Source organism: Biomphalaria glabrata, chromosome 8 (assembly GCF_947242115.1).
Source record: "Biomphalaria glabrata chromosome 8, xgBioGlab47.1, whole genome shotgun sequence".
Lineage (NCBI taxonomy): Eukaryota > Metazoa > Mollusca > Gastropoda > Planorbidae > Biomphalaria > Biomphalaria glabrata.
The window spans coordinates 16,273,292-16,292,078 of NC_074718.1; the positions used below are offsets into that span (position 1 = coordinate 16,273,292).

Genomic DNA, 18,787 nt, shown 5'->3' on the forward strand with positions numbered 1-18,787 from the left:
AGAACATTATCAACGCGCATTAATTCTCGGTAATTGGCTTCGTTTGCTTTACTGACCCACAGGGAAGGCATTACAGGCGTGAGGCAAGGGGAGAGAGAGACCGCGAGAGGGGGAGGTGGAAATTCAATCAGTGAACAAGGTTTGTCCTAAACTCGGCATTTTGTGTTGACATTGGGGATTTAACGTTGAAGATTTGAACGATGAGAGTTGACCGCAGTCGTCTGCTGATGACCCATTGATTGAGAGCAAAAAAAAACCCACTGATGTAGTAGTTAGGTTGTGGGTACAGACTGGACATTGAAGTAGCTTTGTTGTGGGAACAGACTGAACATTAAAGTAGCTTTGTTGTGGGAACAGACTGAACATTGAAGTAGTTTTGTTGTGGGAACAGAGTGGACATTGAAGTAGTTTTGTTGTGGGAACAGACTGAACATTGAAGTAGCTTTGTTGTGGGAACAGACTGAACATTGAAGTAGTTTTAATGTGGGAACAGAGTGGACATTGAAGTAGCTTTGTTGTGGGAACAGACTGAACATTGAAGTAGCTTTGTTGTGGGAACAGACTGAACATTGAAGTAGTTTTAATGTGGGAACAGACTGAACATTGAAGTAGCTTTGTTGTGGGAACAGACTGAACATTGAAGTAGCTTTGTTGTGGGAACAGACTGAACATTGAAGTAGTTTTAATGTGGGAACAGACTGAACATTGAAGTAGCTTTGTTGTGGGAACAGACTGAACATTGAAGTAGTTTTGTTGTGGGAACAGACTGAACATTGAAGTAGCTTTGTTGTGGGAACAGACTGAACATTGAAGTAGTTTTGTTGTGGGAACAGAGTGGACATTGAAGTAGCTTTGTTGAGGGAACAGAGTGGACATTGAAGTAGCTTTGTTGAGGGAACAGACTGAACATTGAAGTAGCTTTGTTGAGGGAACAGAGTGGACATTGAAGTAGTTTTGTTGAGGGAACAGAGTGGACATTGAAGTAGCTCTATTGTGGGAACAGAGTGGACATTGAAGTAGCTTTGTTGAGGGAACAGAGTGGACATTGAAGTAGCTTTGTTGAGGGAACAGACTGAACATTGAAGTAGCTTTGCTGTGGGAACAGACTGAACATTGAAGTAGTTTTGTTGTGGGAACATAGTGGACATTGAAGTAGCTTTGTTGAGGGAACAGACTGGACATTGAAGTAGCTTTGTTGTGGGAACAGACTGGACATTGAAGTAGCTAAGTTGTGGGAACAGACTGGACATTGAAATAGCTACGTTGTGTCAACAGACTAGACAGAAAAGATAAATCTATAAAAGCAAAATGTAACTCGCATGTAATTGAATCTAAAAAAAGGAACAAACACACAAAAACGTAGAGCTATGTTCTCCACAGCTACGTCTCAATCCTGTGTATGTTTCAAACTACAGTTTCAATAGAAAGCTTGTAATTGTTACTAGTGGATGGGGAGCACAGGTGTTCGGGTTTACTAGGTCATTAACTAGCATCGTGTGTTAGGTACAATATACATAGACGATAAAGTGAATAAAGACAAAGTGTGGATGATCTACAACATGATCCAAATGGACATATAGTACAACTTTTTAACATCGCACGTGGAGTTTACTGCAAAAAACAAAGAAACAGAAAAAAACAAAACAAAACTGAAATATGTCGGAAATTAAAAAAACAAACTTGGAATTTAACAGCAGGTTCAAAGAAAGCGAAGCCGCTGAATGGTGTAAATGATTAGATCGTCATAAATCGACAACTACATTCATACTATAACACTGAGCTTAAAACTATCATGAGTCAAAAAAAAATATTGAAGACTGAACTCAAAGTGAGAACCAGACCTAAGTATAAATCTACCTTTAACCTAAGTATTAGCCCATATTCCAAGCATTTGTGTCTGCCAAAAAGAAAAAAAGTCAAACCAAGGAAGCTAACAATGTCTGCCAATTTTAAGGCGAAATATATATTTGTTTGTGTATATATATATATATATATGCTATAGACCGCAAAGATTTTACCAACCAAAGCACATAATGACTTTTACCAAACGACTCAATAAGTATATACACAAGACAGTAGGCCACTTTCTTTCGATTATTATTTGACATTCTATCTAATCTAACTCACCCACACTTTGGCCTTAGGGGTGGGAGGAGCACACCAACAACTAAGACTTTCACTCTAATGAAGACTTCATTCCAACAAGCTTTGAACGCCATAAATATATCTATAGATACACAAAAACACGGGTTCTAATTTATTCTATCAACGAACTCTAATCGCCTATGAAGTCAGATCTAAACCAACCCTGGATCCACCACTTACACTACACAGCCTTCGTGATGACGAAACTCAACAGAACACATTTGAAATATTCCAAGTCCGGGATGTGAATCCAACTATCTCTTGTAATTGTACACTGTGTATGCACAATGGTCGATCGATTAGAAAACATTTTTTTTTTGCTTTGACACACCTGTCTCCACACCCACCATCTCTTCCAGTGAAGGTGAGTACCACTAAATAGGGTGGAGAGACCATTGTACAATTTGTATGAAGAGCTGCTTGTGTTCTGACTTCTTAATGACCAGTTGACATGTGACATAATAAGAAAACAAATGTCACAAATGATGTCATCTATTCTCTGAAGCAAGCAGGCGAGGTTAGGGTAAAAGCGGGGTTGACCTGATCTAAAAGAGGAAGTTTCCAAAACTAAATAATAACAAGAAATATAATAACAATAAATACTTGAAATAAATAAATCTTGGCTACAACTAAAACCTAAAAGAAGGAACTGAGTCGATTCAGTACTAGGTACTTTCAATAAATGCACAGATGACATTGAATCACTGTACTTGATGCTATTATGTTTAAACTAATATAAGTTTCAACTGTCTCAGTGTTGTTATGCCTTCTTATTTTTTAGAAGCCTCATTGAGGTGAGGAGCACATAAGTCGCTGAAAGTCCATGAAAGTAGGCCAAAACTGTGCAGAAGAAATAGAACCCGAAAAAGCTAAGCCAAAGAAACGATATGAATACGACAAATAATGAATGGGTGTCTTACAATATCCGGTTCTAGGGGTGAAAAAAAAATGGAAGAGGTCAGCAGGTCACTTCTGGAGACTCCGAAGGAAAACACAATGAACAGTACGGATGCCCTTCTCACTTTCCAGACTTGTCTCTAGTACATTCATGCGGATGACTTCAAACATGCATGAGCAGAACAGCTTAGTTGTGAGCCCTCAAGACATATCAAAAGTCCCACGATCATTGGCTCCATACAAAGGTAAGCAAGTCCAATAAGAGAGTCCCACACACAACGAGAATAAAACAAATTGCCCTAATGAGAAACTCAAAGACTCAATCGACGGTAAAGGTGTAAAGGAAGGACACCACTAGCTTTACCAGTATGATGAGAAGAGAAACAAGAGTTGACATCCTGAGACCAACAGACTATAGATGAGTAGATCACTATTTCATTGACTCACACTATCGGGAGTTAACTTAGCAACAAAAACAACAACACGTTATTCACAGTAAGCCCAACCTAACACTCAAGGTGTGCACGCCTGGGTAAGAAATATGACAGAACTGCCATTATGTCACAAGTGTGGGTGTCTGGCTGCTCTCAGTGAGTCCGTAAAGTGTCAGGTACAGGGACAAATTTAGTCCGATAGACTCAACTGGTTTCACAAGAAAAACGTAAAATAAGAACATTTACATATTATTTTAAAACAACACAACAAAGCTTCTATTAAGCATAGCTGTATCAATTAGTTTGCATCAGTCATGAAATTTAATTTGTAATACATCTAGAAAAAAAAAAATCATTCATTAAAAAAAAAAAGGGGGGGGGGGAACGACCTGAATACGCACTCATGGCTCAGCACTTCAGTCAAGTACAAATTCTTTCCACTGTTTGAGATACCAAAAAAAAAATAAATTAATTACCAATAGTTAATTAACTTGCATTTTTTAAAATGGATTCTTGTGTTGTCAGGTAAAAGAAATAATTGTGCAAAATTTCAGCTTTCTCAGAGATAGGTGTGGGAGAAATAACGTGTACAAACTTTTCACCATATAGATAGACAGGCAGAGTGAGTTGATATAAGCTTTGTAAAAATGACCTCGAGTGAGTACTCGTCCGACTGGACACGGACTTTATTCACCAAAAAGAGACATTTCAGGACTGGTCAATGTGTGTTGATGTATTGTTAATTGTAAAGTAATTAATAAACCAGTTGACTTTCCCTAAAACAGTGATGTCAAACCCAATTAGAAATGCCGTTTATATGGTGCTTTTTTTATTAAACAGCTACATTTTCTTTATAAAACAAATATGTTGGTTTATTATCATGTTCCACATAAAAGTAAAGGTTCGTTCACTGTTCCCGGTAGATTCTAATATAATCTAAATTCATAGTCCCATTTCATAAACGTACCAGTGTTAAAGGTCATGGTAACAATCTATCAGAGAAAAAGACAGGCTCTAATGAAGGTAAACATACATTTTTCAACCTATATTTGAAAAAAAAAGGAGGGGGGTCTACACTTTCTGTCGACGTTTGAGCGGGCCGGATTTGGCCAGCGGGCCGGATTTTGGGCACAACTGTTTCCAAGAAGAAGAAAACAGTTGTTTGCCTCAAGAAGAACTGGCCGCTCTCAAATAAAAAGAAAGGAATCCCTGTTTTTTTTTTGGAAATATGACACTAACTGGTTAAATGATCTTTTAATGATAGAAACATTAGGCATGCATATTTAAGAATGCAAAATGTCGCAGAAATGTAGGCCATTATTACGCTACGTCAGACGCTGGACATACGAGATAGGAAAGATACGGGACACACATGTTGGGGAAGATCTATAGCCACTGGATGTTGGGCATACAATGCAAAGAAGATGTGCATACGTAAGATATGCGGCACAAAGATTATGGGATACATTGATAAGAAATGTAAGAAAACATGAAACACCTTGGATCAGAAAAATATGGGATGCGTGGGATCAGAAAAATATGGGATGCGTGGGATAAGAAAAATATGGGATGCGTGGGATAAGAAAAATATTTGATCCGTGGGATAAGGAAAATATGGGATCCGTGGGATAAGGAAAATATGGGATGCGTGAGATAAGAAAAATATTTGATCCGTGGGATAAGGAAAATATGGGATCCGTGGGATAAGGAAAATATGGGATGCGTGAGATAAGAAAAATATTTGATCCGTGGGATAAGGAAAATATGGGATCCGTGGGATAAGGAAAATATGGGATGCGTGGGATAAGGAAAATATTTGATCCGTGGGATAAGAAAAATATGGGATCCGTGGGATAAGGAAAATATTTGATCCGTGGGATAAGAAAAATATGGGATCCGTGGGATAAGGAAGATGTGAAACACGTGGGATAAGAAAAATATGGGATCCGTGGGATAAGGAAGATGTGAAACACGTGGGATAAGGAAAATATGGGATCCGTGGGATAAGGAAAATATGGGATGCGTGGGATAAGAAAAATATTTGATCCGTGGGATAAGAAAAATATGGGATCCGTGGGATAAGGAAAATATGGGATGCGTGGGATAAGAAAAATATTTGATCCGTGGGATAAGAAAAATATGGGATCCGTGGGATAAGGAAAATATTTGATCCGTGGGATAAGAAAAATATGGGATCCGTGGGATAAGGAAGATGTGAAACACGTGGGATAAGAAAAATATGGGATCCGTGGGATAAGGAAGATGTGAAACACGTGGGATAAGGAAAATATGGGATCCGTGGGATAAGGAAGATGTGAAACACGTGGGATAAGGAAAATATGGGATCCGTGGGATAAGGAAGATGTGAAACACGTGGGATAAGGAAAATATGGGATCCGTGGGATAAGAAAAATATGGGATCCGTGGGATAAGGAAGATGTGAAACACGTGGGATAAGAAAAATATGGGATCCGTGGGATAAGGAAAAATATGATATCCGTGGGATAAGGAAAATATGGTATCTGTGGGATAAGGAAAATATTGGATACGTGGGATAAGAAAAGTATGGGATCCGTGGGATAAGAAAAATATGGGATGCGGGGATAAGAAAAATATGGGATGCGTGGGATAAGAAAAGTATGGGATCCGTGGGATAAGAAAAATATGGGATGCGGGGATAAGAAAAATATGGGATCCGTGGGATAAGAAAAATATGGGATGCGGGGATAAGGAAAATGTTGGACGAAAAAAAGTTAAGTTTAAAAATCTAAATAAATTCAAAAATTCATAATGTTACGTTTCTTGGTCTGTTTCTAAATGGGATATATCAGACGGTTCAAAAGTTATTTATATACTTAAAGTCGTGTTATATATGTGTAATGGTTGTCACAAGTCTGCATTTATTTAAAAAAATAGAAAAGTAACTTGAAATTGCAGTAAGTCAACCCAATCCAGATGTCTATGTTGGTTCAAATCTGAACAAGTAGTAAACATCTAAAGCTCCAGCACAGCTTCCCGATGTGTCACTAATATTCAAAATAGGTTGGGCCTCTCTAGAGTCACTCGCATTTTTAGCTCTATTTTGTTCCACCGGAAATAATATTAGTAAAAGAGATATATCACGACAATTGAGAGGCAAGACATTGGAGTGTGTGTGTAAGAGAGAGAGAGAGAGAGAGAGAACATGTGATGAGATATAAAACGAAATACAATGAAAAATGAGAAGCATAGACTATCCAAGCTAAGAGAGGGAAAGGAAAGAGTGCGGACAGACGATGACATTATCCTAGTGTTTTTCAGTTCTGTCTAATCAGTCGCCAATCTTGTCCTTTTATGCAGTGATAAAATAGAAAGACGACAGTTCAAGCAGCCCATTGGTACAAGACAGATCTAAGCATTGTTAAAAAAGTGTGTCAGGATCGGTCTCAGTGCGCAACAAATTGCCAAGTGCCAATGAACAGGGCCATAGATTTAGTCTCAGAGATACACATACGTCTCCAAAGGAATAATTAAGATACACAATACAACTGATAAAGGACAAAGAGATAAGTAAAAAAAAAACAATTGTCGAATATTGGAATGACTGCCTCGTCTTAGTAGAGTTGCTATCTGAGTCTCTTTACAACAAAATACTCAACAGACCTAGATTTAGAAACTAGTCTAGACAATAAGCCATAAAGGGAAGCAACACAATATTTATTTGAAGTAGTTTAGAAAGTTACCTGATCGTCTCCCATACAGCATGTAGTCACGCTCGTCATCGGTTTGATCACTTTCATTTCGAAATTCTTCCTTGTCGTCGCCATCATTGTCAGCATTCTCTTCGTCTGTTACGGGCAATTTAGAGTAGCTACCCCTGCTTCTCAAAATATTGTTATCGAGAATAGCGCTTCTAATCGTATTCATTACTGAGTTTTTGGATCACAGATTACTTTTGGCATTCACAGTAATGATATGCAGGATGCAATTACTTAGGGGTAACAACAAATGGCCTCTTCCAATATTTGAAGCCAACTAGCAATGTGACTCTTTCCTTGTTTAACACAATCGTTACTGACTCGCATAGATATAGGTTTCTTCTTCCCTGGTAAGAGTTTTTTTTTCCCCTTCTGTTTTTGATGTAGACCCTATTCAATTTAGCATTAATAGTATTATTAAATCTAACGATATGTGAATGTTACTGCACGAATTCTTGACAGTTATTAAGAGATAAAGTGGACCGTAACTAAAAGTAACAAAGACCGAGAAGTCTTTCATCTGTAATCTTATGCTTGTATTAGCAGTCAACCTGTGTCTAATAAGATCATGTACACTTAGACATAGTCAACCTGTGTCTAATAAGATCATGTACATATAGACAGTCAAATTTTCTTAATGATAAGGCTTATTAGAATTTAGTTTGTTATATTTAGTAGAATATAAGTTTAAAAGATTAATGGTTCTTTTACAAAACTAAACTTTTTTTTTATAAGATATCTACGCGCTAAATGATAAGCTTAACTTTCATGATAATTCTGAATTTAAAATCCACGCACACACAAATACAAACTACTAGCTCTATCAATAGATCTATACTTTTTATTATTAACTTATACGATATTAAATATAGCATTTTGATTTTTGTAATAGTAAATTGTTAATACAATCAAAAAAATAGGTCTACATTTTCATGAATGACCATGCATTAGAAAAAGAAATAGTTTTTTGTTAGCGGTACGCTAAAGTAAAACAAACATTTTTTTCCCGAATTCGCCTATATAAGGCCTATTTATTTGATTCATTTTTAGATTTTAACAGGCCGCTGTTTTTACGCAATACTTTTTTTTCTTTAAATTATTGTATCTAATAATAACAAGGCTTGTCTTCGAGTCCGATGATCAGTGAGGAATTCAGTATTTCCCTTGGCTGCGCAGCCCCAAATGTGACCTACATATTTTGCCATATGCAGGTCTAAGAATAACCATTGTCCGCAGGTGGTCGATTAAGATTTTCTTTTCGCCGTCTGCGTCTGTCCTCGGCAGCTGATTTTCTTTTGGTCTCAAATGTGTATCCCGCGGGATTGTATCTAACAAACCCTTTATAAATCATGTCCTACTTTCTGACCCTGTATTTATTTCTTGTACTGTTTCAATAGTATATATTCTATTCTATTTCATATAGTAAGTATATTACATTACATTTTATTTTAAAGTCTTTCAAGTGAGCTCTGCACAATCCAGTTCTTCTATGAACAGCCCAGCTCATGAGTTCTACATTAAACGGTGTACAAAATATTCTATGAACAGCCCAGCTCATGAGTTCTACATTAAACGGTGTACAAAATATTCTATGAACAGCCCAGCTCATGAGTTCTACATTAAACGGTGTACTAAAAGTTCTATGAACAGCCTAGCTCATGAGTTCTACATTAAACGGTGTACTAAAAGTTCTATGAACAGCCCAGCTCATGAGTTCTACATTAAACGGTGCACTAAAAGCTCATACAAAATGTTCATGTACGTCCGTGTCTCTATCCCACTGTTGACTGATTACTAAGAAACATTTGTCTCGAGTGCGTTCATTAGAGACGTTTGCGAAATACCGGTCCACCCACTCAGCCATGAAGAAAATAAAGATAATGGTAGGAATAGTGGCCTCTATAGTCAAACACAACGTGCAGGCCTATGTGTCAAGTGCTTTTTTAAACTTTTAGTTTGATATTTGTTTAAATTGGTAGTTTGTATGCTAAAACCGTTGAGAAACTGCAAAGTTATTATTATTTTAAATAGGTAGTTTGTATGCTAAAGCCGTTGAGAAACTGACAAGTAAATATTATTTTAAAAAGGTAGTTTGTATGCTAAAGCCGTTGACTAACATTTAGTTTGATATTTTTTAAAAAGGTAGTTTGTATGCTAAAGCCATTGACTAACATTTAGTTTGATATTTTTTAAAAAGGTAGTTTGTATGCTAAAGCCATTAAAAAACTTTTAGTTTGTTATTTTTAAAAATAGTTAGTTTGTAGCTAAAGTCATTGAGTAACTTTCAGTTTGATTTTTTTTTCTAAATATTACATAGGTAGTTTGTATGCTAAAGTCATTGAGTAACTTTTAGTTTGGTAATTGTTTTCTTATTTACACGTGTGCGAGATGAATTGCATAAACGTATGGTCACCCCCCCCCCCTTCCCTATTATTTTTGTCACTTATCGAGCAGACGACATAAATGGATGAGCCTTGATTGGTCACACTAATTTATCTTGCATTAATACAAGCAGTGAGAAAGTCGAATGTCCTGTTGAACTGAATTGAAACAAATAAACTAACTGATCCACAGATGGAGGCCTCTTACTTGATAGCACGGACGTAAAGCCAGCACTCTACCTGTTCTTTTGAAAACTAGCGGTAACACACCCGCTATCTAGTTAAAGGTAGAGCACACACTACTGGATAATATCAGTGAAGAATAACAAGGCGAAGGTTCAAACACACACACAACTTTCATGTATCCATTTTGCGCAGTGAATCCGAAAAACCAAGAGACACACATTTAGTATTGAATCACTGAGTTGGAATATACGGTTTTCTATTTTCTTCTTGCAATTTATCACACACAGATGGAAGCGACACACACAAACAGAGCTTTTGGCGATTGTCAGCACTTAACATTGGCACACGTCTGGTAAGCAATGTTTGAAATTAATCAAACCACACACATGCACACACGTATGTGTCACAAGGATGTAAAACATGGCAGCAGAAAACAACACACCGGGCTACAACACACACACAAACACACTGGTGTGGGAGGCTTTTTTTTAAAATAAAGGCGGAGCGAGGTGGGTATGTTTTTTTTTTTTAAACACACCCTTTTAAAATGTAAGAAGTCAGGGGCACAAAGTACGCATTTGGTTGGAGATGGTGATTACCTCCCCTCCGGGGTCACAGTTAACTTCAAACTTTGGTCTGAAAAAAATGTAAACACAAAAATGAACCATCCAAGATTAAACAAGGGCCATGTTATTCCCATCTAGTAAGAACTAAGTTAATCCACACAGCCGTGGTATCACTGGGCACATTTTTAAAGTCCACTCATATTAAAAACAAACAACGAAACAGACTACAAAAGTCAGAGCGGTTGAGTTGTGATCCCACACTATAAGAACAAACCTAGAACGTAGAGCTTTGTTGGAATGAACATGATGACATAGTGACAACTACGTTCCTTGGCTATGTCGCCTGACTGATCACTGGTTGGACGTTACTAGTGTAATTTCCAGCCTAATAGTTGATGGATGCACATCTAGATGAGTAACATTGGTGCTTCAAGTGTTTCCCAACTAACAGCTGCACTCCCGTTCCATTCCAGCCTGTACTCACTGGGTACGTTAGTCTTCAAGTCACTGAAGGAGGAGGGGGAGGTTTGGCTGTGAAGTGATTGGATATTTGTTTATCCTAAATCTTCTTACTACTGATAAGAACTTAAGCCACGGTGACAAGTCAGGTCAACTCCAATAACTGTGTAAGTTGACAACAGGTGGAACAGCGGCAGCTCCAATGAAACAAAGGGTCAATGTTGAACAAATGGAGATGAACACATGGATATCATTTTAAATAGATAAATGGGAGACAAAAAAGGACTACTATGAGGCAGCACAAAGTGAACGCTGAACTAGTGCTTCCCTCCCTTTCCGCGTTGACTCGGACAGTGGGTGTAGCGGTTGGCGTTTGTTTATATTTTCACCGTATTGATTCAGTACCGGCACGTTAATTGAACGAAACATATTTGTTGGTGAACCAAGTACTGCCCCCCCCCCCATTTTTTTTTCTAGACATGTCAGATTTGAAATCTAAAATAGTGTCGGTATAATTTAAATGTTGATTGTTTTGTTTTCGAAAAATAATATGATTCCAATCCCATTTAAATTACAAAATATATTTCAAAAAATGATAATAATAATAATAACAAAATTACACAGAGTTAATGTCTTAACACAAACTCAGAGGTGGCCCCCAAATGGTAAGCAATGCAGGTAAAAAAAACAAACAACAACACGTTTTCAATATTCTCAGAACGATTATCAGAAGTTATGAAGTACAAAGAACCACAATACTCCCTCCCTCCATACAAATAGACGTGTGAGGGCAAAGTGTTGGAGACGTGACATAGCGTATTTGTTTGATGGGCTGGCGTTATTAGTATTAATACATTGTTAATATTAGTAAGTATTCAATGAATTGACAGTTCATGAAACTATGGTTCTGTGTGAGCCTGGACTAAAAAATTAAAAAAAATCATGTAATTGATGGTTGATTTATGGACAAAGGGGTTAGTGCATGGGTCATCTCTCACTTGTGGCTTCTTACCTTTTGGTCAAGTATCTAAAGAGCCTTTGGCTTATTATGAATAAGTTAGCAAAAGTTATAAAAAAAAACCCACCCCACTATGCACTGCTTATTACACATTTTTTAGTGTAAATTATATACAAACAAAAAGCATTTTTTTAAGTGGCTGAGTGGCCTAAACCGCGCGGCCATCAAGGGGGGCTCAAGTTCGAATTCCGACTCGAGCTGAGTTGTGTTTGATGAGTATATATCGTGTTCCAACACTTTCCAATGTTACAAGGAAGAAGAATGAGCTCGCTTTCAAACAACCATGATTCAAGAATAAACTGTAAAGTTTTTCACTGAACATTGAACGCACCCGTATGACGTCCATCCCCTCCCCCAACTCTGTTCCCGGTGGCCAGAGTAAACCAATCGATTCATGATACATTCTTTAAACGCCTGCTCGAAAGAACGTGTATAAGGTCTACACATCAAATGTATCAATAAAGACATGAAAGAAAAAAAATATCGGCCAACATCAGTTCATGAGTGTCTAAGGTAACTACATAGTGTCTAGGGTAACTACAGAGTGTCTAAGGTAACTACATAGTGTCTAAGGTAACTAAATAGAGTGTAAGGTAACTACAGAGTGTCCAATGTAACTAGGAGGTGTCCAAGGCGACTAGGTGTTGTCCCAGTCTACTATGCCAGCTCACAGTGACTATATGGCGTTAAATTTTGCTCTGTAAAGTCAGACATAGGCTTTAATAAGAATCCTATGCTTGTAATTCATCTAGAAATAGTGGATTGTAACTGGGTGAAACTGCTACTTTCTATTTGGCTGCCATAAGACTCCAGCCGCCCCTGCGATCATGCACCAATTAATAGGGCAGGCGATAGTTATCTTTAACCCACTGTAATAAGCTGAGCTAATTTTATTGTGAATGGGACCAAAACGGAAACATGTGGACAACACATGCGCTCAAAACATCGGGGGGTGGGGGGGAGAGAGATATCAATTGTTAAGTTCGAATGGTCGATGGAGGAATACAGGACTAATGTTACATTTACACTTTGTACTAGGCTATGTGAACATTCCCTTATGCCCCTAACTTTCAAAGCATTCAAATTATCCCACACAGGTTCCCACATATCAATTACCGCATCATTTACGTCAGAGGAGTTTAAGTTCAATTTCAAAGGGATGTAACCGTAGTAATATAAATATAAGTTACTTCCCTAGAAATTTAATAAAATACGCGTTTACACTGACGATTGTAATTCATTCCGCACTGTTTACCAACAACCATGTAAGCTCTCTATTAACAAGCAATCTTATAAGGAATATGTCTGATCTGATTATAAACAATAATGGGTCCATTAACTAAAAGTATATCAATTTAATAACAGCAGAGAACGAGATGACTCATGTAGAGCATGATGAAGGAGAAAGATCAGTAATGTATTTGTTGACAGGAGACCAACTAGCTAATTGAGACAGGCAGACTAATGAACACGAAACAAACTTTTTTTGGAGTGTGTGACAAACTGAATGTTGTCAAAAAGAACTAAGTGCCAAGGTGTATCTGAACAAAAATCATTCTTATCAAGATGTGTGACCATAATTAGAACAAAGTGGATCTTTTTCTTCAATTTTTTTTTACATCAGTTTTAACTAATAGTTTATTTTAAGGAATTAAACAAAAATGTCAATAGTAAATTCTTTACAGACACTAGAAATAAGGTTGTCCAGATTAAAGCCCAAATAATTTTGTATTGAGATATTGAACTCCAGCCTAAACAAAGTAGACAAAACCATTACAAATATTTATACCCCATACTTGTCCATACAAGTAACGTAATAGAAACATACATCTTCATTTTTGAAGTAACTTGTCTGTATTATATAAGATAAGATACAGTCAGGCTTTTAAAAACATAGTTGTTGTTTTTTTCAAGACTTAAAAAAATATCAAAGAAAATTTTTTCAACACTGTACTTTACTAGGAATTCGACATCATTTGGGGGCCCGGGGGGCTTGACCTCTTTGGGGGCCCCTGCATTTTGTGTAATATTTAATGTAAAAAACATTTTGAATACTCATTTGGGGGCATCCCTCAAGTGGGGGACTGGGGGATTTTCAAATTCTTCTCCCCTCCACCCACCCTAGCTATGCCAGTGTTTTTATATTCTATTCTACATTCTAAGGTTTGCTTTTTTTTTTCTGAATATCTTAGCTTTCAATAAAACATTAAAGTCATAATTTTATTTTTAAGAAAATGTATAAGACTGAATAGTTCAAACAAGAACTTGGTGAAGAGTCAACATTACAGAGTAGACCCTTAAATGAATACATAGTACAAAATTATTTTTTTTAATAAGATTTGTGAAATTATAACTTTTTTTGTATATCTTTTTTTTTACATAATTAAATTTCCCCGTTACCATCCATAAGTTTTTGTGTTAGAAAACAACAATAGAAAAAATATTTTGTGCCGATGATGCAGATCTCACAGGGTATCAGGTGGTAAGGGGCATTAAGCCCCCTAATATGTGTTGACCTTTTGAACACGAGATCACAATTCATCCATATGCGTGCAAAAAAGATCAAGCCGCCTCAGACTGATTTTCAAACACTTTACCACAGACAGACATAATTTTAAAAAATAGCAGTCCAGGGGAATCACAAATAGGGTGAAACCAAAATTTGATTGACAAAAATCTAGGACTTGGTGAAATTTGTATCGAAGTACAATCCATTTAATGGGAGGGAGGGGGAGAAATTGTTTTGCATAGGTGTGTCACAACTAACATTGTGAACAAACACTTCAGTATGAAATGCATGTTTATGTTTAGTCTTTTATTTAGTTTTGGAGAGGTTTTTCTTAAAGAAAATGTTTAAAGAAAGATTTGAAAAACAAAGGAAGAGTCTACAACTTACCCTGAAGACTACCACTGTCCTCACTGCCATTATCATAGCGATGACCTTCCAACCCAAAATGACGCCCATGACCATCAAGGTCATAGTGCCGATGGTGAAAATCCTTTGTATCCACCGTCATATCTAGCAGGCTGTCATCATCTGTGCTGTTGGCTACAGCACTTCTGTCGTTGTTGCGGATGGAGCCAGTTGACCTACTTATTGTTTAGAAAGGAAATGATGTTAAGGATGTTGTAGTCATAAGATGGTTATGAGATTTAGATGAATAAATTACAAATTCTTGTAACAAAAACATATCTTTTTCAGTGTTCAAATTTAAAAACAAAATGAAGGCCACAGTCTCATATTGAAGCTTCAGGAGAAAAAAAAAAGGGAAAAAAACATGATATCAAATAGGAAGGTTATAGTATCAAACAGATTATAGATGTGTATAAAGATTTTCAAGAGAGAAGGGAAAAAATGTGTGTACACTTATAATGAAGAGGTTAAAAAAACTATTAAAAAAATATAACTAAAATAGAGAAGAAACGAAACTATTTCTAAATAATTCTTAAACTGCTTTGTTTAAAATGAAATATAGCCAACTTTATTTACATTTTAAACTTAGGCTAACTTGAATAACTATTTAATAGTAGTCTTGGATTGACATGGATAAAAATGAATATTGTAGAACATTTTGAATGATGGACTCACAGCTTAATATTTTGTGTTGAACTTAATAAATTCCATAGCCTTGATTATTGCTAACACTTTTTGAACAGCTCAGCACATTATTGTTACTCAAAATAATTCTACATTTAAAGGACAGTCACACCTACCTATAAGTAGGCTGACGTGGATCCATAAATTCCACCAATAAAGCGTCCGTCTCTGTGTGTTCCATCATATTTGAAGGGTGGCGAGATGGCCAGGACACATTCGAGAGATTAGAAAATAAATGTGTACAGGCGAGGTTGAGTAATTAATTACTTGGAGAAAGGTGGTCAAGAGAACCAAAAAAAACATGGAAGTTGTGGTGAAACAAAAGAAATAAATTAATGAGATTCAAGAGAATGCAGGTATTAAAAGACTTTGTGGAGCCAGAATTGTGGAGATGCTAGAGTAAAAATAATCTACTTCAGATAGTTTTTGACATTGTTCTAGACTTTGGATGTTGCCAGTTAGTATTTTAGTGATAAAGTAATGATTGCTTGGTCAAATATATATTCCTGACTGCATACAAAACAAAGAGATTTTCTGAAAAGCAAAAAACAAAAAAATATGTATCAATAGAAAAGTCACAGTAAACATTTTGATGATTATGAAACCAAAAACAAAAAAAAAATTAGAACTCGAGTGTAAACACAACTTCAACAACCAGATATAATAAAGATATTTAGATACCAAATCTTAATTACTGCAGAGATACAAATGTATGGTAGATCAGGGTAAAGAATGTTATTTTTTTAAATTTCAATATTCAATCATCAAAAAAAAAACAAAAAACAAAAAAAAACAAGCAAAAAAAATAATTAAAAAATAATTAACAAAAGATATTTTAGATATCTTTCAATAATGTCAGGAGTTATATCATTCATCTTGAAGTTGTTATTGCTATAAATTTCTACATTTTGATTACAATCAAAACAGGCAAAAAAATAAAATAAAAAATGTATATATTGACCAATAGAATACAACTACTATGGATAATGACACTGATTTACTATTTGTGTGTAAACATCAAAGAATGCATCCAATCAAGCAAGTAAGAAATGTGTTGTTATCTCCCTACAAACTATATCTTACAATATGTCAACTTTCTCAATCTCTACAATCACAAGCTGACATGAACAAGTTTGGTTTCAAATGCATACAACATCTATCAGTACTTTGCCTAGCAGGCATACACACACACGATGCTCATTTCTATGCTAATTAGGAATTGAACCTTGTGCTTGTTGTTATCCTTTAAAGGGAGTGCTGAGTTAAAATGAGGGAAAAGAAGACATTTCAGAAATGATTTTTTATTATTTTAAACAGCAACATGTTAAGCACTAACAATAGTAACACAAATGAATTAATTTCAAGACAGGTATCAGGAAACACACTGATAAAAACAAGTACATTAAAATTATTATAATAAGATGAGCAGAAACATTTAGATTCCTTGTGTTCAAATCATATTAAAATATGTTAAGGGGAAAATGGAATTCTAATTAATATATAGTTGGTATTTTGATAGAAAGTATGGCAGATTGTAGCTATATTTAACAATTGGTGTGGCCAAAATGTGAGCTGTATATCAAATCAACTTCAAGTACAAAGTATGACTATACTGATGTTCTATGGGCTAAAAAAACCCCACCCATTTTATCTGGATTCTTTATGGCCTTTTCCTGAGATATAATGTCACTGGATATTCATTCCATCCCTCACTGACTCCTCAAACAAATAAAACAATAGAATCTCTCTAAAACATCTTCTATAGAAATCAAACCATTCAGTAGCATTTGACAAAATTGTATATTATAACTGAATTATTTGGTAGCAGTTGTAACAAATTGTTAACAAGCATTTACTGAACACCCTAAAATTTAATGAAAGACTATTAGAACAGTATAACAAGCACTTTTTTTTGCAAAGCTTATATCAACTCACTCTTTATGTCTGGCAAAAAACGTTATTCCTGAAACACCCAATCAGACCAAGCTGAAAATTTGCACAACTATTTCTTTTACCTGACAAGAATCAATTTAAAAAAAAATCAACTAATTAGTAATTAATTATTTTGTTTGTTATCTCAAACAAGGGAAAGAAACTGTACTTGACTGAAGTAGTAGTATAAGCTGAATTTTTAGTCCCCTTTATTGTTATAGGTTGTCGTCTAAGTCTTAGTGAACACAAACATAAAATATGATGAGACTATAGAAACAATACATAACTATACAATCTTCTATTTTCATAACAGATTCACTAGCAGAGAGGTAACAATGTCAGCTTGAGGAGGTTTGAGCCATGAGTTTGAATTCTATGTGCTCAACCCCTTTTATAATAAGGTATTACAATAAGTTTTGAGATAGTGTTTTTTTTTTTATGCTTTTGTCTGATTTAAAAACCAATGAACAATAAAAAGAAATATGTGTTTTTGTCTAAAACATTTTTTAGTTTTAAAACTATTTATAGAATTTTTTGTTAGTAGAAAGTTTGGAAGTTAATATAGATCTAATATAAATCTACTTGATATTATGTAATAAGAAATATGGTGAAATGTGTTTTTATACATATAGTCTATATAAGTGCACCACCTAAAATACATGACATGAGTAACTAAAACATGCATAAACATGGGCGCAGTCACAACTGATCAGACACATGTGATGATAGCCGACAAAAAAAAATATTAATTTCTGGGTAAACAGATGTGCTTTTAACCTTTAAATGAAGAAAAATCTAATATCCAAGAATCTGTTAAAAAATAAATGCCTGTATTACAAAAGTTATCACTTAGTAGATGATTTTGAGAAAAATGAGTGTTTAAAAAATACCCAGTTTAGGTTGCTTAACATAAATGCATCAAAACACATTGAAAACATTTTATTTTGAAAGTTTAATATAAATATATCCTTTTTATGCTATTTTTCTTAAAACCAGAAATCGGTAAATATTGACTTTTTTTTCATGGGCCATCATCTCAAATGTACTATGATAAAAAAAAACACTAGAAGCTTACCTACTAACTTATTTTAACCTTCCAACTCAAAGCAGTTTGCAACAGAAAATTATACACAACATTTTTTTTCAGAATTATTGCATGTAAGAAAAATAAAACTGATATAAGGAAAAATAATACGAGAAATTAAATATATTTAAAGAGGACTAAATTTGTATTGTTTTCATTCTAAGTAAAATCAAAGGTGGTGTTCCTTTGTAATGAAGATAAAATGCCTTGACAGATTGTAATCACCATTTTATTAATAATCATTTGTACCTAAAATCTGAATAAGAGAGCATAATGAAATATTTAGAAGCACAATTGTCTTTCTTCTTCTTTTAACGTATTATTTTACTGTATAATGTTAATGGAAAGAA

General features: G+C 35.3%; 1 protein-coding gene across 9 annotated transcripts in view; it reads right to left on the reverse strand.

The window, feature by feature from the left end:
• Positions 1 to 18,787, reverse strand: part of LOC106060049 (H(+)/Cl(-) exchange transporter 4-like) — an 83,932-nt gene that overhangs the window by 57,815 nt on the left and 7,330 nt on the right. For 3 of the 9 annotated variants that reach the window (XM_056038838.1, XM_056038835.1, XM_056038837.1), the window contains exons 2-3: positions 15,538 to 15,955; positions 14,720 to 14,916 (exon numbers count right to left, since the gene is read on the reverse strand). In XM_056038838.1, the coding sequence (XP_055894813.1) occupies positions 14,720 to 14,916; positions 15,538 to 15,605 (265 nt within the window). In that variant the 5' untranslated portion in view covers positions 15,606 to 15,955. Of the gene's footprint in view, positions 1 to 7,198; positions 7,771 to 9,802; positions 10,221 to 14,719; positions 14,917 to 15,537; positions 15,956 to 18,787 lie in introns of those variants that run through there. The other 6 variants (XM_056038836.1, XM_056038840.1, XM_056038839.1 and 3 more) reach the window with 6 other exon arrangements.